Source organism: Mauremys mutica, chromosome 8 (assembly GCF_020497125.1).
Source record: "Mauremys mutica isolate MM-2020 ecotype Southern chromosome 8, ASM2049712v1, whole genome shotgun sequence".
Taxonomy (NCBI): Eukaryota; Metazoa; Chordata; order Testudines; family Geoemydidae; genus Mauremys; species Mauremys mutica.
The window spans coordinates 39,065,211-39,087,907 of record NC_059079.1 but is presented as its reverse complement, the minus strand read 5'-3'; the positions used below and the strand labels follow the sequence as shown (position 1 = coordinate 39,087,907).

The window sequence follows — 22,697 nt, the reverse complement described above, 5'->3', positions numbered from 1 at the left end:
AGTTTCCCCCATTTGTAAAATAATTACCTACCTCAGAGAGCATTGTGATTTAGAATTGAAGTTTATACAGCAGTTTAAGATCCTTAGATAACAGACAGGTGAAATCCTGCCCCATTAAAGTTAATGGGAGTTTTGCCATTGACTTAAATGAGGCCAGGATTTTACCCACTCTATCCCATGTGTGTAAAATACTATGATCTTCCACCTAAAAGCCATATATAAAGCCATAAGTGGTATAATGTTTTTGTAGTTATAATACTTGAAAAAGGGGGCACCAAAAACTCTTCATACTTAGACCTTTTATTATCATGCCTAATAAACAATACAGGGTAAAATTGTCAACATTCAATATTTTATCATTTGTGTTGAAGTGTCTCATAAATAAGTAAACCTACAATTTGCCTCACATTTTAAACTCTCTGTTAATTGTTGTTGATTTGTTGGACATACATCTTTCAAAAGGATTTTTGCTTTAGGTGTTTGTTGCTTTACTAAAACCTCACAGATCTCTAAATGCACTCTTCAGTGAGTAACACTTTTTTCAATATTTTGAAACTTAACATTTTAGCTTAGTGTGCAATTCCATGAAAGTAGTTAATATTTAGATGCATGCTATCTCTCTTGTATTTGCTGCTGAGCCTTTGTGCCACAAGGTCCCTCATAAGATTATATAGTAGCTCTCAATGTGTTTTTTCCCTGCATATCTTGATTTTAAAAAGACAATGATTGATTTTCTATACTTCTTGGTTAAGTAACAGGTTGATTGAAATCATTTTAAGAGCATTTGGGAGAGAGAACTCTAGCATGAATTTGGAACACAAGCTCTGAGAATTTCAAAAGCTTTTCTGGATGTTTAGAAAGCTTAATTCCAGTGAATGCATTCATGAGCTCCCACTCTTCTATATAAATATGTATCTTTTCAATTGCTTTGAGGATTTTTTTCATATCACCTGCCAAAAGTGTTTAAGAAAAATATATTTCCGAGGAAGTAAATTTTGAAACAAACTCCAGCATTCACCTTGGGAACAAATACAATATTCTGTCTCCTTGCAAACTTTTAACCAAGTACTCTTTCAAGTAAATACTGTTAAGAAAACTTGCTCTACCTACCCTCTTTAGAGACATATTCAAAATGCACATACTATACATAACAGTTACCCATATTGCACAATTTGTGGTACAAGCTTTTGTTCTGTTCTTTCTATTTTATGACTTCCCCACAAATCAGCACAAGCTGCCACTGAATTTAGAAATCATTGTATCACATTAGACAACTGAAGACCCTGAAGCAGATTTAAGGAATCAGTAACTCCCATACCCCTACTTGAGCCATACATCGTTTATTTTCTGTTCCTCTTCCCAAAAGTAGCATAGCTATTTTTTCTTCAGTCACTCTACTTCTGTACTGCTTGTGAACATGTAATAAGAAGCTTTGCAAAGTGTGGAGTTATTGATATTGATAATTTAAGTGACTACTCCAAAATCTGTGAATAGCAGTTTTAGGAAACAATTTCTGAGAATGACAGCCTTTGTGTTTTCCTGGCCTCGCTAATAATCCTTCCCACCATTAAGCGAGATGAATGTAGATACAAAGTACTATATGGCTTAGTGGTTAGTATAAGTCTGTTGAAGTATCTGTTGGTAAGAGTAGAAGAACAGAAGCTGGGGGAGGCTGTGTGTGTTTTTAATGGATGATTAAATCTGAGGAGGTTGATCTCCTTTCATGCTGTGGATGTTGAGTGCTGCAGTCACGCCTCTCACTGCCAGCCGGCACTAGGATGATAATCAGTCACTATGAAAACTCATTAGCTCCACAGCAATGAGTCCTCCACTGCTCAAGCTTGGTGCTGTTCTTAGTACCATGGCAATGATCTCTAACTGGATGTCCCAAACTCTTCCATCTCTGGTAGGACTAAATACCACCAGACTATCCACTTCAGATACTCTAGTAAGTAGCTCTGATGTGTTGTAAGCCATCTTCATGCTGAACTGATATTTTAAGGGACCACAAGGCTATGGTTTAAGTTGCCTCTTTGTAAATCTCTTTTAAAGCTATTAATCTTTATGCTGTAACTTACTGCATGCTTCTGTCTGGAGACATCAAACTGCACAGCATTTGTGTGGATGCTACAGACTTACTATACAAGGGAAACTTTTTGAAAAATAGCCTTATTAAGTATTTAAGAACAAACAGCTTCATTTTTTGAGTATGAAATGTTTAAAATATCTAAAAAAATACTTGTTTCTTTAGCATAGATTTGTTTCCATATTTATTGTTCCAGAAAATGTATACTGTTGTATTATAGAATAACTGAAAAGAAACCTACAGTCTATCTTACTCTGTAGCATTGCCACAGAGTTTCTTTTCTTAATTTGCAGAGCAGTCAAGCAAAGGGATTTCTTTTAACAAGAAAAGAAAATAGGTATTTCAGTTTAGCCACAGGACTTTTATGCAGGCTGATTAGGAAATAGTGGAGATGATGAATTATTAGTTAGATTAGTTAAAATCTTCCAGTACTTGTATTTGATGTTCTGATGTCAGTAAATTTTAACACAACATGCCGCAGTCTCTGTTTATGTAGAACTAAAGAAAAAAAGTGTTATTAACTCTTTCTCTGAACTTCTATGTGTAATCTAAAAATTAGATTCATATTTCAATCAGACAGGTGAACTCAAGGACCTTTACAGTAGCATTTGTAGAAGAGGAAATGGAGTTGGAACAAAATGTATTCTACCAAATATTTGAGAAATCCTATCTGTGTCATTTCAGTGTAAATGAAATCAGAGGAGAATAGTTTACTATTCTCAGGACTGAATTTCAGTTGTAGCTAAAAGTGATTAATTAACTGATCAATATTTAATTATCTGATTGTATGTGGATAGGAAAAAATATTGCATACAAAGTTTTTAATATTGTTACTTTTTAATTCATTGTATTGTTATCCTAAAGAAATGAGTTTTTATTCTAGTATAACACCGTGTTAAGGGGGAATGGGGAAATCCTGAATTTTTCTTAAAATATAACTAATTTGCACACTGAACTATATGGGGCATGTCTCTAAATCCTACTGGCACCAACAAGTCAGATGGGTCCCTTAATCCAAATATACATTTGTGCTTGACTAGCTGGGACACACACACACACACATACATAATTATATATATAATTTGCAGATCAGATCCTGAGGTAGTGTAAGTTGACGTCTTCCTTGACTTCAAGTGAAGTTCTGCTCATTTAAACCCACTGAGGCTCTGGACCATAGCATGTAGGCTTTGTTATTACGCTGCTTGCTCTCATTAAGATGGAGCAACCATACTTGTTTCATGCCTTAGTGAACTGTGAGGTAATAGAAGTGTCAGTGAAGCAGGCACACAGGGATAAAAGCCTTATATCCGAAGCAGAACAGCCTTGTAATATTCGTATGGTGGAAAATAATCATATTCTGTACAGTGTCATAGTCAAGAGAAGTTCTTCTGCTTTATCCATCTTGTTATAAAGTCTTCTTATTTCTATGGCATGTAATTTCTAAAATGCAACATTATGAGATAAGGCCCTACATACTGTGAATTCAGTACGAATCCTTGACACCTGGGCATATATTGCCAACATATCCTCAGAAATCCATCAACATACATGAGCAATCTGCAGTTCAAATTGAATCTTGCTATGTATAAAACTTTCTAAATATGTTTCCACCGGCCACACAAAATTTGAAAAATTGTACATTTTGTACAAGAGAGAAAGGAAAAAATCTCCTCATCTCCTTTACATTTAACTACTTCTTTTCACCTGAGCTGAAAAGGGGGGAAAGATAGGACCAAATTTACTGCTGGAATAACTGTTGAAGTCGGTGGAGTTATAACAGAAGAAAATTTGGCCCATAGTGTTTATACACAACTAGTCCTAGGAATTATATGTATTGCAATGAAATGCATTTGCCCAGACTGTGGAGACAATGAACATAGCTATAATATTCTTATTGAAATATCTGGTAGTGGAATTCTATAGCACAGCTGCCTTTATTCTAAGATAACATGAAATATTAGCTTTTGTAGGGGCTCCTTTCTCTTTCCATAAGATCATTAAGAACTAACATGAATATTTTTGTTTCTCCGCTTTTGAAACTTGGTTATTTCTTTTCTCGTCTGCTTACTAAGACCTGTCAGCAGTAAGCCTGCATTTGGGGTTTGGATTCAGCAGCTTTCCTAAGATTTTGATGCCTTCTAGCTCCTTCCCTGGGAAGCAGAGCATCTTCCGCTTGAGGGTGGGATTAAATGGGAAAGAACAAAAAAATAATAAAATAAAAGTTCAGGTGTGTGTAAAAATCACTCTCACAGTTATAGATAGCTAGATAGATAGATAATCTCCATCCATACCCTCTCATGACAGCAACTTCTTTCCTACTGAATGAAAACAGAATACAGTAAAGCAATGGAGCCTAAATTTAGAGTAATATATCATCATTCATTTAAGCATAGATAATCAATCACAATGCACTTCTAGTATGTGCCTGAGGGTTTCTCATTGTGATAAGTGTACATCACAAGTGTAGAACAGCTCATTTAAAAAAAATCGAATGGCAAATGCTTTTATGTTTGTACAAGTGTCTCTTCATCTAACGCCACATTGTAAGGAAATTTGTGCCTGGGTAAACATGCTTTTTGTCAGGAAATGAGATTGAAATATGTGATTTCAACACAACATATAAAGGACTGTTTGGACAATTCAACCTGGATTACATCCTTTTTACTATAGACTAGGCCTGATTCTGGTGTCTCATCCATTTTACACTGGTGAACCTTTATTAACATAAATGGAGTAACTCCTGAGTTTATACCAGTATGAACTCACAATAAAGCCCAAAGATTGCCGTGTATCTGTACATTAGGAGTAAGTATTCCTGTACCTCAGAAGGGATAGGAGCTAACATTGGATTCTGCAGATATTCCTAAACTTTGACATAAACTTATGGTTTCAGTACTGTTATATGACATCATTATCTGGGTATGAGGACTATGGAAAATCATAGAAGCCACCAACCTAAAATTAGCTAACATTGTAAGGGTTAACTGCTTTGACAAGCCTGAATTGTTCAAGCTTACAATATTACTTGCTATTCAAAACCAATTTAAATTGTCCCTGCAGCTGTAATTTTGTTTAGATTTTATTGTTCACCATCTCTTAAACTAGATTCCTTGTGCTCTAAAAAAATAAAGGTTAGAACATCATAAAACTGGCATGATTTAGCAATGAACCTTAGATAAGTCTTTCTAGCAAACCCTAAAGCAAGTTCAACTGTCTTGCATTTACAATCCCTTTAAATTACAGGCTTTTATTTTCCTAGCAAAACAGGGGAATATTACAGTTTTGATCTTTCAATTAACTCTACAGAAGGAGAGGTCACTGCTTTCTTCAGTGACCCCAGCAGAAATCCCTTGGAAGAAAAGAGGTGGTTCTCTTTTCTTGTATTAAGATGAAATGCAGAGAAGAATCACCAAGGGAATACTCTTTCACCTTTTATTCTAAACTCATTCTAAAGAGATACTGTATCTGCCCTGTAGTGATGAACTATGCAATGGCTGACTTTACTTAGGCCAGTAAGCATCAATATTAATGCTTGCCAGTTTTAATAATTACTGTTTGCATTGATGTTAACTACATTTTTATAATATAACTGGTGACACACATACACTATGCGAAAATGAAATTATTCTGGGGCAGCCATTAGCATCTGAGCTTTGAAATCAAGTAGCCAATACTGTATTTGTTAGGCCTGGTCTACACTGGGGGGGAGGATCGAACTAAGGTACGCAAGTTCGAACTACTCACCCGTCCAGACGCCGCGGGATCGAAGTCCGTGGCTCCCCCGTCGACTCCGCCACCGCCGTTCGCGGTGGTGGAGTTCCGGAGTCGACGGGAGCGCGTTCGGAGTTCGATATATCGCGTCTAGATGAGACGCGATATATCGAACTCCGAGAAGTCGAACGCTACCCGCCGACCCAGGCGGGTAGTATAGACGTAGCCCTAGCCCTGGTCTACACTGGGGGGGGGGGTGTCGAACTAAGGTACGCAAGATCAGCTACGCGAATAGCGTAGCTGAACTCGAACTACCTTAGTTCGAACTACTCACCCGTCCAGACGCCGCGGGATCGAAGTCCGCGGCTCCCCCGTCGACTCCGCCACCGCCGTTTGCGGTGGTGGAGTTCCGGAGTCGACGGGAGCGTGTTCGGAGTTCGAACTATCGCGTCTAGATTAGACGTGATAGTTCGAACTCCGAGAAGTCGAACTCTACGCGTCGACCCAGCAGGTAAGTGTAGACCTACCCTTAGATAGATATAAAAAGAAGAAAGCATAATTTTATCTTGACTAGTCATCTGTAAATCCAATACTCAAGAACGTTACTTCTATTAACAGATTTAATTATATCATCTGAAATTCCTCCATCATCAAGTTGTTTTATTTCCTTCCTTCATCTTGACTTCTGTAAATTTCTATATATCTTATTAAATGCGTGTCAACCAATCTATACGCATTAAATGCGTGTCAACCAACTCTTTCAATCTATCATATAATATTTAGAGAAATAGGCAGATAAAGCTTTGGGATGTTGGTCACCACTGGAAAAAGACTAGAAGAATTTTTGAGTGTTACCATGACTGCTGAAAGCAGAATGTGCTAGGAATTTCCAGCATACATTACAATCTTAATGACTAACTTTGTTCCCTCTCATCTAAACTAAACAGATTCTTTGCTGTACTTCCCCGAGGCTTCTGTATTGCTGTTGGTGTTTATAGCTATGTAACTGCAAGGCTGTTTTTGATGTACTGCACCTTTAAAAGTAAAGTGGGCCCCCTCTAACTTGTTTTTAGACCTGAGAGTTGATCAGCATGGATACCGTTACTGTGCTTTCTCATGGGGACTTTATATTTGTTCCTTTCTATCTTGTTGCTTCCCTTAATTTAAAGTAAAAGTCATCCAGTAAGAAAGGACAATTTTTTTGTTTTTTCATGGAAACTATAACACCTATCCACAAGGAATGAAATCAATGCACTTTTGTTGAATCATAAGTACAAAACTGTTCACATCCAGACTGAATATGATGACTGCAATTAAGCAGGGCTGTCAAACATTTCTAAATAACTATTAACAAGGAGTCAGGTATAATGGAAAACTTTGGAAAAATGCAAAATTACCAATCATCCATTAAGGGGATAATAAAAGATAACTAAAAGGAACATCATTGTGAACACATATAGTATGTAACTGAGCAAGCATATTTTCTTAGGTTTAATTCTTTGTGTGTGTATATCTATATAGAGATAGATGTTTTGTTTTAAAGCATTTGAAAAACCAAAAGGTCATTCATGAATATCACTCTCTTTGCCTTTTCTTATTGTTTTATTACTATAGACTCAAATTAGCCCCAAAGAAGGATGGCAAGTGTATAGTTCAGCCCAAGACCCAGATGGCCGATGCATTTGTACTGTAGTTGCACCAGAACAAAATTTATGTTCCAGAGATGCCAAAAGCAGGCAACTTAGACAACTGCTAGAGAAGGTAAGTCTCCCAAATGTATTCCTTCTTTTTGTCCACTGAGACTTCCTTAGTAATCTGCTCCTTTCCCTCTTTAAAATCATAAATAATACAGCATTCAATGATTATCTAACAATATTATTTCTCTGTTTCCCCTTCCCAGTTTTCCACCACTAATCACACTTCATCTGGTTTCTTTACAACACAGCTCTGCTGATCCGTTATTGATGCAGCATCTTAATGCTTCATTTTCTCTCTTGTTTCTTCCTCCCAGATTTATTCCTTTAAGAGAACTGAGTACCATAGTTTATATGTCTGTATCAAAACAGCCTGGCCATCATAAAATTAGCTACAAATTCCAGATCAAGCTAGCTAGAAGCACCAGGATTCAATCTGGTGCCCACATCGCCATCATAGGAGGATTTTGAAGCTCATTCCCTTGAATCACACCAACAGCTTGTTCAATGGTTTTTCTGCCAAACAACTAAAGAGTTTTACACCTCAGATTTATTCACAGCTGCATGTAAATTTAACTAATAAAAGCTGATTTCTATTGCATAAGAAAATGAGGGAAAACTGCAGCTATGACACCCCTGAGCCACTGTAACCAAGTTCTGTTTACTGTAGAACAAATGGTGATGCATACCCTCTGAGGCCACAGAGAGCATTAAAGGCAGATAGCAACACCAAATATTGAGCTAAAAACATATTTGTTCAGTACGTTACTATCTCACAGACATTTTTGGAGTATTAACTCACTTTAGTGCCAATATGGAGCCAGATCCTGCAGGCCTGACTCAGGCAAAACTCCCATGGACTTCAGTGGGAGCTTGGCTTGTGTATGTAACTCAGGGCCCATGCCATATCACGTGACCAAATTCTGTAAAATTATAGCATGATCTCATGTTCAGGATGGGCTTAGAAGTTGACATGAAAGATATAGACGGGAACTTTATGCCATCATTTCTTAATCCACTTCAGCCCGCCATGCTGCTTAATAGTCACCAATAAGCCATTGTCTGGCCATGCCAGAAAAAAGATAGAAGGCAATGAATGTGGTTTAATTAGATCATAATTTTATTCATTTAAAATATCTCGGATTAGCCAGCAATAAATAGTGAGGTGCATGTCATCCTCATTTCCTTAATCATTTCTACATAAATCCCAACCTGCTACCAGCTGTCTCATTGCTGGGACTCAGCCACCCTCCCCTCCTTTGAGATGAAATGGGACTATAAAAGGAGAAGGAGTCAGTTCCTCTCTGTACCAGATGTAGACATCCCAACCCTCCCTTCTCAGCTTTCTTAAAGGGGCACTAGAAAAGAGAGGAGGGTCAGCATGCTGCTGTACAGGACAGAGGACCTTCAAACCCTGCTTTCCTTAGCTCCCTTAAGAGATGCTTTTCTTCAAATCATTTTCTAATCCAATTCATCCATTAACCATATCTCCTCCATACCAAGTACCTGCCCTGGATGTCTGCCATGAGTTTTACATACTAACCCCCCCTGCTCTGCCCCACTGGTTCCCAGACCTGCTGTGTGGAAAGTGAAAAAAACCCACTCCACCTCGGCTATTCTGGCAGTGAGGGAAAAATTCCTTCCTGGCCTCCAAGGAAGAGGTGCCTAGTGTAATACCCACAACAGGTCATGAGGAAACCCCATCCTTTTGCACTTTTCAAGGGTGGCCGGGTGGGTGCTGCCATTCCAACCCAGTAAAAGATGGCTTCTCCAGGGCTGCATGGCTTCTGGTCAGTAGGAAGGGCAGTGACCCACCCCAACCTTGCCCCAGCTACTTTCTGCCCTTCCTGTTCATCACTGTACATTTCCCCCTCTTCCCTACTACCCACTTTCTGGAGGAGCCCTTAAAGAAGAAATACCCCTTTTCTTCCAGCCAGACAGACAAGGCCCTCCCCTGCCACATGCAGACTGCAGAGAACACATTCCACCAGCCAGGGATCAGTGGAGAGCAGCAATGCTCCAACCACCTTTGTTTTCCCCAGCTAAGCACATGGTGTGTCCCTATGCCAGCTCTGATGGTTTATATTACTCTGGGATTCTTCTAAATCTGAGGAAATCCCACCTAGCTAGATTAAGGGGGCTTTTCACTTACTTTGTGGTGCAGGAGCTGTAGCTGAGGCCTGGCCTGGGCCTCATTTCTTGGAAGATAGAATTTGGGAGGTAACCAGATCATTAGGCTAAAAAGCAGAATGTCTGGACCATCTAAGATAAGAGGGAGAACACCCAGGGAACCATTTACTAGGAACAAGATTACAATGAATGAGGTAGGAATGTAAAGATGAAGTAAATAGGAGGTTGAGCACGAACAATGCATGACAGTGTCTGCTGCACAGGAACTGGTTCCTGCAAAGTAACCAAGCCAATCCAAAAAGGTCTGATGCACTGTATAGTAAATGCAATGAGATGTGTAATGTATATAAAGGAAGAGAGTTTCTGTGTAACTTTGGAGCTGCGATGTACCCTGCATCCACACACACCTCTCCCCACATTTGAGCTTGATCAGCTCAGCTTTAGAGATGCTGTATGACAAACAAAGATACCTGAGTCACAAAGTCTGGAATTTAACTGAGTTCTTGGGAAGCCAAGTGGAAAGAGGTCTCGGAGGGAATCCCAACAGAAGCTACACAAGCATCTGGAACAAAAGATTAGGATCAAACCCAAGAAGAGTTTAGAGAACTGCTGTCAAACCTAGACTAACACTTCAGCTGTGCTGCTGTAAGGTCTCATATGTAGCCACTCTTTGCTGCAGGAGAGAGCTCTCCTGCCAGCATAATTAAACCACCCCCAACAAGTGGTGTTAGCTATGTTGGCAGAAGAGCCTCTCCTGCCAACATAGCACTGTTCACTCCAGCATTTTTGTCAGTGAAACTTATGTCAGTCAGAGATGCGTTTTTTTTCACATCCCTGACTGACAAAAGTGATAGTGTAGACAAAACTTTACTCTTAACATTTCTGTATGGACTCACTTGTGTCTCAGGTCCCCAAACTGAAGTATGTTAATAATTAGACTCTTAAGTCTCATTTACACCGGTATAAATCAAAAGTAACTCCATCGCTGAAGTCCATATGAGGCACCAATCTAAAACCAGTGTAAATGAGATCAAAATCTGGCTGGTTGTCATTAAGCAGTGTTCATATTAACAATATATAGCTGCAAGCACACTCCGCAGCTGGGTTGTCTCATTCCTAGAAGTTTCACAGCATTCACTGGCTGTAGTTTTGGAACAGACATAAAAAATTAAAGCCATCTCTCTAAAGAAAGGCCAAGCTCTGGAGTCTCTCTTTGTTAGAGGAGGTCCTTTCAGGTCAAGGTTAAGGCACAGTGATGAAGCAATGTAGACAGCATGTGCTGGCGCGACCCATGCTATACCTATGTTGTTGATAAACAGAGGACTTCATTCTCTAGAGCTTTTACTCTGGCATGTTTCCCAAGCATTGAAATACTCATAAATAAGGTTTTTATTCTTTTTTTTTTTTTGAAGTCCACAGCACCAACCCTCTCACAATTAGCCCTTTGATAATTTGGGGTCTTCTACGTGGAGACTTAAGCTCTACAACTTATTTTCTTTCACTGCGATGATGGCAAATGTGGGTACGTAGCATCATTTTACTACATCAATAAAGGCACACATTGCTGTTTATTACACTTTCTGAGGGAAAGTGGCATCTGGCAAAGTGAAACATTTCAAGTTTTATCATAGCTCTGAAAGGATTTATTTTGTTGGTTTCAATAATTAGAAGGAGCATAAAAGAAGATAAAGATGTGGATATATTCCATTAATAGTACTTTCCAACAAAAATGTGTATGGCTGATTATTGCTAGTTAATCTACACTGCTATCAACACTATTTTTAAGGCATTTTTAACTAGGTGGTAGGTTAAGTAAAATCAAACCGTATCAGATCCACAACATGTTACAGCATCCTAATAACCAGATGCAGTATGATACAGTTGTCATCACAATGGGGTGCCAATTGAAACTATGGATTATACACATTAGTGAATGGAAGGAATATCAGCCTTTTCTCCCACCTCCATTAGATTGGATGGACAAAAGAGGTTTTGCCTGAGCAAGTTCTGAGTAAGATCTTTAAGATTGGCCCTAATATTTTCTAGTGGTACTTCCCTCCTTCCCCCTCCCTCATTTAGTGTGCATGAGTTAAAGTGAATTTTGGCATAAAATTATTGCACATGCAAAACTCTGTGAAAAAAAACAACAACAAAATGTTCTGCTTCAGCTTCATGTCTGGAAATGTATCACCTTTTCCCACATATTTTGTCTGATTATTATAAAATGAACACTTATGAAAGATACCTAAAGTACACACAAATTAAAGTTGTCCTTGTCTTAAAGATGGAAATGGGCTATCTTTTTTTCTACATATGCTTAATCAGTTACTTAAAACTCATTTCTTTTCATCTTTCAGTGATTTTTTTCTATTAATGATTTACAGTTGAATAGATTTATTTTATTTCTACTTATAAAACTATAAACTATCATATATCCTACAGTCTGGCCACCTGTTATATTACTGAATTGTATAATAAAATCTCAAATGTAATGCATTGCTTTCCACCCTACCAAACACATACTAACAATTAAAATAATGATTTCCACAGCAAACAACAAAAACTTTTACAACTCTCAACCCATCCCCTCCTCAAATGGCTGGAGGAAAAGTTGTGCCTTGCAGCATATCCTGTAGAATAACAGATCTGGGATCTGGAAGTGATTTCCAAAGTTCATGATCATGAAGGATACCCTGCCAACAGCCTCTTTTTTATACCAAGAAGGCTCAGCACGGTGATCTTTGCTGATCCCGTCGTCAGCAATATGGCATTGAAAGAGGCAAGTAGGATAGTCTACTTTAGGGCTTAACAGCCTTTAACCTGATAGGTGAGCACTCTGGCCATGATCCAACAAAGCATTTGAGCATATGCCCAATTCTAAGTACGATTCCAATGGGACTGCTCACATACTTAAAACTGAGCCCATGCTTAAGTGCTTTGCTGGATTGAAATCTATTGTAGAGGCATCTAGGAATGCCTCTACATAGACAGAGAATCCATGGACCAGGACCCCATTGTACTAGATGTAGTACAAACCATAGAACAAAAAAGACAGTTCTGGCTCCAAAGAAGTTACAATCTCAAGAATGTACTAGTAGTAATAATGTTGGTGTCAATTTAATAAATCTTAGTATCTGTATCAGAGTGAGGAAGTATTTCTGAAGCATGCATAAATAACTGTGAGTAAAGATATTTATAGCTAAAGTAGTGCTAGGGCCCAAAGTATAAAGAGAACAGTTCAAAGCTTTTTTAACACACACTAGCATTTTACAGGCTCAATCCTGCTTCCGTTGAAGTAAGCTGGTATTTTGCCATTAACTTCAATGGGAGCAGGATCAAGCCCTAAGATAGGGAATTTTGCTGACTCACCAAAAACAATGGCGTAGCCCTCCTTAAAATTTAAAAATCTAGTTTGAGTAAATGTCACTCTCAAGCCCAAGACCATGTTTTCCCAAAGCATTGACATTTAAACCTCTGCATCACTAGAGTGTAAAATACTGGGTTCTGCAAAACTTGTATTCATATTTATCAAAAGCCCAAGTTGTACATATCTCTTAAAGGAGACCCGCTGGCCCTGATCCTGATCTCTCTTGTACTGATTTCACACTCATGTAACTCCATTGACTTCTGTAGAATTATTCCTGAATTTCATTTACATAAAGGATCAGAATCATGCCCATTCTCTTTAATAGAGTAGTACAATGTTCAGGGCTAAATGATTGCTTCTAAGATCCACATGCTGTATATAGAGCACTTGAAAAAAATCAGCAAGTGCTGCATAATATAGTACAAACTCTATCTGGGTGGCAGCATGCATTTCATTTGTCAAGTATAAATTCAGATCCTTGATGAAGCTTAAACAAATATAAATTAAAGATTAAAACTTTACCCCATTATTCCTCCACACCCCCAAATCCTCTATAAATTGGTTTAAGTAGTGAAGTGGCATGGAGTTATAAGTTAACTCAAGTCAATATCCCATTTTCCTGATTTATTGAATACTTACATTCTTTTGTTCAGGAATGTTGACTCCCAAACCTCCTTTATGATTCTTTGCCCCGGAACAGTTCTTCCCCTTGCTGAATTGTCACAATACTCAGTGCACAGTTTTCTTTTTAAGGTATTATATGATGGGTAAAGACATTGGGCCAATTCCTCTAATTTATAGTGGAACAATCCCATTGACCAAAGCAGATTGTGAAGAACTTCAAAAAGATCTCACAAAACTAAGTGATTGGGCAACAAAATGGCAAATGAAATTTAATGTGGATAAATGTAAAGTAATGCACATTGGAAAAAATAACCCCAACAATACATACAATATGATGGGGGCTAATTTAGCAACAACGAGTCAGGAAAAAGATCTTGGAGTCATTGTGGATAGTTCTCTGAAGATGTCCACGCAGTGTGCAGAGGCGGTCAAAAAAGCAAACAGGATGTTAGGAATCATTAAAAAGGGGATAGAGAATAAGACTGAGAATATATTATTGCCCTTATATAAATCCATGGTACGCCCACATCTCGAATACTGTGTACAGATGTGGTCTCCTCGCCTCAAAAAAGATATTCTAGCACTAGAAAAGGTTCAGAAAAGGGCAACTAATGATTAGGGGTTTGGAGAGGGTCCCATACGAGGAAAGATTAAAAAGGCTAGGACTCTTCAGCTTGGAAAAGAGGAGACTAAGGGGGGATATGATAGAGGTATATAAAATCATGAGTGATGTTGAGAAAGTGGATAAGGAAAAGTTATTTACTTATTCCCATAATACAAGAACTAGGGGTCACCAAATGAAATTAATGGGCAGCAGGTTTAAAACAAATAAAAGGAAGTTCTTCTTCACACAGCGCACAGTCAACTTGTGGAACACCTTACCTGAGGAGGTTGTAAAGGCTAGGTCTATAACAATGTTTAAAAGGGAACTGGATAAATTCATGGTGGCAAAGTCCATAAATGGCTATTAGCCAGGATGGGTAAAGAATGGTGTCCCTAGCCTCTGTTCGTCAGAGGGTGGAGATGGATGGCAGGAGAGAGATCACTTGATCATTGCCTGTTAGGTTCACTCCCTCTGGGGCACCTGGCATTGGCCACTGTCGGTAGACAGATACTGGGCTAGATGGACCTTTGGTCTGACCCAGTACGGCCGTTCTTATGTTCTTATGTTCTTATGATTTCAGTGGGATTACACGTGTGACCAAGGCCAAAATGTGGCCCACGTTCTGTATTGTTGTACAGTTATGAATTCAAAGCTCCACTGAGGTAAAAATGGGTAACAGTTCAAGCATTGACAGAGGCATGACATTTTATCACTTGACATTTAACTACACATACAAGAAAAAGAAAAACAGAGTGCAGCCAGTGTTCTTCTTTAACAGGTTCAGAATATGTCCCAATCTATTGAAGTTTTAAACCTACGGACTCAGAGGGATTTCCAGTATGTTTTAAAAATGGAAACACAAATGAAAGGGCTGAAGGCTAAGTTTCGGCAAATTGAAGATGATCGGAAGACATTAATGACAAAGCATTTTCAAGTAGGTTTTATTTTAATAATAATTTTGAAAGCTTGCTGCAAGCTATGCACTAAAAAGCAATGCATGAACTGCTAAGATCTCGGCTTGAAAAGCTTATACAAAAGCAACGTTGAAAAGGAACCATAATATAACCACTTCTATTATGATAATCGCTTTTCCTATTCAGTTTAACGGCAATAAAGAGTGACCATTAATTATTAAGACGTTAGAGAAATGTCAGTATAAACAGAATCCTATTTTACTGTATCAATGTGCAGTTCATACTGAGAGATTTATATGCAGTCAAGCACTAGTGATAAATGAGGAAGCCAGGGAATTAATAGCAAATGACCGGAGGGTTTTGCACTTTTACCGTTGTCTGACATTTCATAGAACTGAAGAGAAGAAAGTTCATAATGAGGGAAGTTATTGTAATTGGTACTTAATAGCATTAAGATCTAAACGTTTCTGATTAGAAGTTGGGGGAGTTAGTTATTTTGGTTTTGGGTGTATCCCCCTCCCCTCTAATCCACATGTGCTGTAAGAAAAATGTCCATGTTAAACTTCCTAGTAATTTTTCACTGAACAAAAACTTTAGCCACCCTATCTGCCATGAAGTCTAGTGGCTAGAGGTTAGAAACTGCTATTGTCTATTCTTAGGAAGCCATTTGGACTATACTAAGGAGACAATGTTACAAACATATATCATAGTATTACAAGTACTGGGCCCTAATAATGGAGAGTTTTGAGTATGCAAGGAATGCAAGATAGGGTCCATTAAATATATCCCAAGGACGAAAATTTTATTAACATTGTCTTTTGAGGTGCTCATGATAGCTGAAACATAAAAGCATAGGCTTACATTTTCAAAAGGAGTGGCACCTAACTGAGTGAGGTCTGATTTTTCAGAGGTAATTGGTTTCAATAATTGGTTTCAGTAATTAATTATACGAATAACCATACTCTCCAAGTGATCTCTTATTTATTATTCTCAGTTTAGCTGAAAGTCTGAGTATAATTCCGCTCAGCCAGTTTCAGCTTCATGAAAGTTTTCACCTTTACCCCTTGTATTGTTATTATAAATATATAATGGCACATTGTGTTATGCCATTATATATTTTGTATTCTTGTTACATTTTTTTCCAGAGGAACAAAATACCAGAATTTGAATGTCCAACTTGGCTGTCAAAGGCAGCAACCTGTTGTACTACTCCAACCTTTTAAATATTCGATATTTGTATTGACTAGACATTCAGCTTCAGTTTGACAGTTTGCCAGGAGGCTAAAACAGATTGCCAGCTAATTAAATTAAAGAGTAATTGAAATGTCAAAATAATACCGTCTTTCGGAATTTTGATCGACTAAAATTTCGGTACAGTACATCATTCCTGAGACACAAAAATGTGTCAGTTTGCCTGTCCTTGATACCCCCACATTGCTCCTATTAATACTAGTGGGAGTTATGTGGCAAATCAAAGGGGAAATAAGCTCAAAAATGGTGCAATTTCCTTCTTTTATTGCAATGTGAATTCATTCTTGTAACAAGAGATTTAAGAGGTGTAAGTAGTAACAATAAAATCAAAAGAATCGTTATAGTTACAGTGATCACAAAATCTTCACTTCCTTTAGTGACGTGAGAAGATGCTCTAACTAAGAAGCTAATTTTAAAATGAAATACTAAACGTAGTACAGTCCTGTAATTCTACCCATTGAAATTTCTTAGGGCTTGATCCTGTTCTCATTGAAATTAGTGACAGTGCTCCTATTTACTTCAATGGCGGCAAAACTGGGCTCACACATCAAAATCTTTGGGGCAGAGAAAGTTTTTAATATGTGTTTTAAATTGCTGTAAGTTTATGGTGCTGTATGCATAGTTTTTAATAATAATAAAATAATAAACTATCCACTCACCCCTCTCCATCCCACTTTAATTCAAAAATTTCTGGACTTATACAGTAAATGGAAGTTCCCTCATGAGTAAAAACTATAAATCGGAACAACAGAAGGAACTCCTGCTACTCTAAATGCATTTGTAGTAATAACATTTTGATATGTAATTTTAAAATGCAGTTTTCTAATGCTTAAAATAGCTAAAATAGCTATGTATAAAATACACTGCCAACACCTAAGGATTTTCTCTGGAGTTAATAATTCCCAGCTGAAAAAACATTCATCAAGGTAGTGTTAAAATGGGGGGTGCATATTAAATTATAAGCAAATATTATTCAAATACTATAATCATTACAAAACATGCTTATTAGGCAAGAAATTCAGAGGTAAATTTCCTTAAATTTAACTCTGGCCTTGCGTCCCTGATCCATCTCCACCTCATGATCAGAGACAGGATCACCATTACAGCAACTTTAAAACTTTTCACATTGTTTGTTGCATCTTTTAATATGAATGAAAATGTAATAAATTTCACACACACACACCCCTCAGCATATTTCAGAGTCTGTGATAAATCTGGCACCTCTGACCCCCAATGTCTGTTGCCTTTGACATGTCACCGATCCACTTTCTCTTGCTTGGGCTTCCATTACACTCTTCCCTGATTTCCTTTCTACCATTAACAGAAGATGATGCTGAAATAATCAGCCTTCTCATCTATCTTGTGATGTTCCCCAGGGTTCTAACCTTGGTCTCCTCATTTTCCCCCTTTATGCTTTCCCCCGGGTGATCTCATCTGCTCCCAAGACCTCTGTTATCTTTGTGTTGGCAACTGTCAAACCTATATCTCCATCACTTTTTCTCCCTCTTCTGTCCAGGCTTGCATCTCCTTCTCTCTCTCTCTCTCTCATGGAAGTCCTGCTGTTTCCTTAAATTATCAATGGCATTATAACACACCTACATGAACATCATCTGAAAAGGATAAACCCACATGCCTTCCATAAAAGAAACATCTCTAATCTGCTAGTATTCTTTCAGGGTATCTACATGTTAGTGGCTGAACAAGAGCCAGTTGCCATAATGTATTAAGACTTATTTTAACAAACTCCCTAGCAAAAGATATTAAGTGTATTATAGGTATAGTATGAGAGATAAATAGCCATTATGGATTAGAAATGGCTAAGAGACAAACATTCAATAAATGGGGATAAATGATCAATTTTCAACATGGCAAACGTTTAAGTATGGGATGTCTGGGAAAGAGAAAGAATTATGCAGTTGCAAAATTTGCAGATGACGTACAATTATTTAAGTTAGTTAAACCTAGAGAAGAATTTGAGGCAGTTCAGAGGTATCTAACAAAACTAATTGATTGGGCAGTGAAAAATCACTAAAGACAAATGCACGTTGGCCAATATAATTTGAATCTCTCATATCATTGTTGGAGTCTAAATTTAACTCTAACCACTTAAGGGAAAAAAGACCTAGACATTACTGTGGACAGATCAATGAAAATGTCTGCTCAGAGTGCAGTGGCAGTCAAAAAAGGAAATTAAATATTAGTATTTATAAAAATTAAATAGAAAATCGGTGAAAATATAATGTCACTATTTCAGTGCCATATCCACACCTCTAACTGTGTGGTCAGTCCTGGTCACCTTTTCTCAAGAAAAATATAGTCAACAGGAGTTTTGTATCATGTATGGGGAAAGATGGGTCTCAGGAGATTTGTTTCCAATCTTTTAAAAATTAATTTTGTACTTTCAATGGAAATTGAATATTCTCTTTTACATTTTATTCAACACATACTGTTGAATTTGCTAGACTTTCACAATACACTAGTAATGGATCTGAAACTAATATAAATAAGAATTTTAAAATCATTTTATTAATCAGTTCAAAATATTGTATCAAAGAGTGTTAGGGGACTGAACTCCTTTAAGCTGCTCTAATGCCCGGTTGACTTGCTTTTTGCAGGATTTGAAGGAAAAGATGGATGAGCTGTTGCCATTGATCCCAGTTCTGGAACAGTACAAAACTGATGCCAAGTTAATCACCCAGTTCAAGGAGGAAATTAGGAATCTGTCAGCAGTTCTCACTGGGATTCAGGAAGAAATTGGTGCCTATGACTATGAGGAACTACACCAGAGGGTGCTCAGTTTAGAAACCAGACTTCGAGACTGCATGAAAAAACTCAGTAAGTTAACCATTTCATGCCAGATTTTGTCCCTAGGTTATATATTTTAGAGCTTTGATGTAGAAACATAAAATCCTCTATTTTTCAGGTCTTTGACACACTGGGACAGATTCTGATTTCTGTTATACTAATGTGCATCAAGAGTGACTTCACTGAAGTCAACTGTTACTCTATATTTCCACCAGTATAATTTAAATTAGAATCTGACCCATTATTAATAGAAGGAGTTAAGATGCAGAATTATAAGGGATGGCAACTTGGAAATCCTAAAGACAGGGGTCTTAGGACTGAATTGCTCATGAGCTTGTTAATGGGATACAAAGATTGTTTCCTCTCACACTAGTTGTGATATAACTCAGGCCAGGATTGCATCCAGGTGCTTTTTAGTGGCCAGTGTGATATATGTTGGCGGTCTCTGTCCAGTGTCCAAAGGGGAGATATCCACATGACAAAAACCATAATCACAATTTAATTCTTGGTTTGAAGTTTACAAATGGCCAGTTCAGAAAATGACCTCTCAACTGTATTACTTTCAGTAATAATAGGTTAGGTGTGATCCACTGAAATTAGAACTGTTCCTACCTACTTTAGCAGAAATAATGTATTGGTGAAAGCACAGCTTTGGGTTTATTTCCAGCAATGCCATAACCTTCCTGTGTGATTCTGGGAAGGTCTCAGTTTTGGATGCCCAGTCGTTGGCTTCAGTGGATGCTTAGGGAAATTAGAGACTGGTTGTCTAATACTGGGCACCCAAAATTAGAGGCCTTTTTTGAAAATGTCATCCTGAACAGGGGATAGTTAATACTTCTCTACCTCAGAGGCATGTTCTGAAGGCTTAAAGGCTCCAGCCTGCTCCAATTAAAGTAACTGACAAGACACTTTGAGATACTTGGCTGGAAGGTACTGTTTAGAAGCCAAGAATTATTATTTATTGAAAGTCTTTGCCTTCCACTTCTCTCAGTCTGACCCTTTTTATGAGAACTAAAAAATCACTGTGAACAAAAATTAAGCACTAAAAAAATAGAACTCGGGCTTATGATAGGTTTCTCAATTATCAAATCTTGGGTATGTACTTTCATAGGTGGTGGGTGCATCTGAAATATGAAAGAGGTGCTGCCTATTACAGATTTTTGAAGTAATGGAAAAAGACCAAAAAAAGTAATCTAGACGGTTTAACCTCTTAAATTATTTATTTTCAGTTTCTTTTTACATGAGATTAGCACATCTGTGGTCGGCAAAAATACAAGAAAGATTTCCTCAGACAGAAATCTCTTATGAGTCAATTCTCCCCTGCAATACATACACATAATAGCATGTTATTACATTGACAGAACATATACATGTGCAGTCAAGGGGAAATAAATGCTTTACTATGCAGCAGCAAGCAAGAAATTTGGTATAAATAGTGACTTTTCTTGATAGTTACTGTTCTGAAGCAATATTAAGGAGAAAAAAAATTGGCATTCCATATTTTTTCAGTCATCTTGTTTTCATTTTTTGTGGTGAATATCTGTAATATAAATCAATGAATTGACTGCACAATGGGAGGTATTCTGAATCTCAGAATCATCCTTGTTATAGTTACCGTATATACTCAATCATAAGCCAGTTCGTTTATAAGCCGACCCCACCTCCTGGATGGATTAAGTAAAAATGGAAAATTTTTATGACCCGTTCATAAGCCGACCCTATAATTCAGGGGTCAGCAAACTTTGGCTCCCAGGCCATCAGGATAAGCTGCTGGCGGGCCGAGATGGTTTGTTTACGTCGAGCGTCTGCAGGCACAGAGGTAAACCTAAGTAAACAAAGTGTCCCAGCGCGCCAGCTGCTTACCCTGACAGGCCGGGACAGCAACTGGTGGGGAAATTTTGGGGGGGGAGAAGCTGGGAGTCAGGGGAGTAACCCTTGTGACCACCCTCCACATGACCCCACTGCTAGCCCGAGACTCCCCCACACTCCCCATCCCATCCCTTCCCACCTTATCTGGGGAGGGCCAGGGGAGGATGTCTCTGGCCTGGCTGGAGCTGCTCCAGCAGGCTGGGCAGCGCGGCCACAGCCTGCTCTGGGGGGCGGAGCTGAGCGGCATGGCTGCAGCCTGCCAGCCCCAGAGCTGCAGCTGATTTGGAGGCTGGGGGGAGAGCAGCGTGGCCAGAAGCGGAGAGACTCTGGCCCCGTCTCTTCCCTTCTGGCTGTGCTGCCGCTCCTTGCTCCCTCTGTTGGGGGGAGGGGCTGTGTCCCACCTCTCCCTCTCTATACCCATTCATAAGCTGACCCCCTTCTCTGGTGCTTCCCTTTTTTACTAAAAATATTTGGCTTATGAACGAGTATATACGATATGTAGTCTTTCCTTCTTCCCACACCTTTTACTTCCCTTTTAATTATTTTCCTAGGTCAAATCCCTTCTCTTAACTCTCTTCCCATGAGTTCTTCCCTAACAGACAATTCTTCCTTTCTTTCTTGACCAATAAAAAAAAGTCTCTGGGGCCTAATTTTTTTTTATATTGGCAATTTAAGGGGGAGAAGTTCTATAAAATAAAAGTAGCAAATACACCATCACCACATTGAAATAAACATCAGACCCTGCTCCTAGTATATGTATGCAAGTTGGATGAAACTGCACTACAGGATCAGAAACCCCCCTCATATCCATGCACACGTATTCTCTCTCTCTCTGTCTGTCTCTCAGAAATTCATCTCCAGATTGATTCTGAATCGAAACTCTGCAACTCAGTTATCTCCCTATATAGATACAATTATATGATTTCCCCAAGGCTCCTTTTCTCTCTCTGCTCACTGCCAGGATCCCATCTCTTTCTCTGTTTTTAGAGTTCTTTATCATTTCCCTCCCCACCTCCCTAGACTTGTCTCTGCACCCCTCTGCCTTCTGTACCCATGTAACAATCACATATTCTCCCAGTCCACAGGCAACTACATTTTGAGCCTCAAGAGTATGACGATGCCAGACAATAACACTAGTAAGACTTTACCATTCTAAAATTTTCATATTAGGGCCTATGATTTGCCTGCATGCTAAGGAGTTTAAAGCGGGTTTCTGTCTGACTGCTGAAAGGACTTCAGCCTTCTTAAATCCTAATGCAGAATTGTCTTTGCTCTTATTCTCAGAGATCCAGGTGCTCAGTAATGGCTGAGAAAAGCATAGCACAGGTCAGGTGGTTTTTGTGCTCCCCTAATCCTGGACTGACTGTGTTCCTGGCAAGTCCCCACCTGCAAGTCAGAGCAGCCTGAAATCAGCTTAAAGTTAATCTTGCTGTATATAGCCCCAAGAGGCCAATACAGTATCCAGGGATCAGGAGGCATAAGGAAACTCCAGTTACCACCCATTTCACCCCAGTTGTGCCCAATGCACTGAAGGGCTATGCCTGCTCTACACCACTGGAGGATCTGGGGTGACCCAGCTGTGGCTGTCCATGCCATGTTTTGGGCCAGAATCCTATGGCAGTGTAGGACAGAACAGCAACAC

At 38.6% G+C, this 22,697-nt stretch overlaps 1 protein-coding gene across 1 annotated transcript in view; it reads left to right on the top strand.

Moving 5' to 3' along the window:
* OLFM3 (olfactomedin 3) overlaps positions 1–22,697 on the top strand; it is a 126,022-nt gene that overhangs the window by 93,222 nt on the left and 10,103 nt on the right. The window contains exons 2-4 of the mRNA XM_045028004.1: positions 7,412–7,558; positions 14,995–15,150; positions 18,997–19,216. Coding sequence (XP_044883939.1) covers positions 7,412–7,558; positions 14,995–15,150; positions 18,997–19,216 — 523 coding nt within the window. The remainder of the gene's footprint in view (positions 1–7,411; positions 7,559–14,994; positions 15,151–18,996; positions 19,217–22,697) is intronic.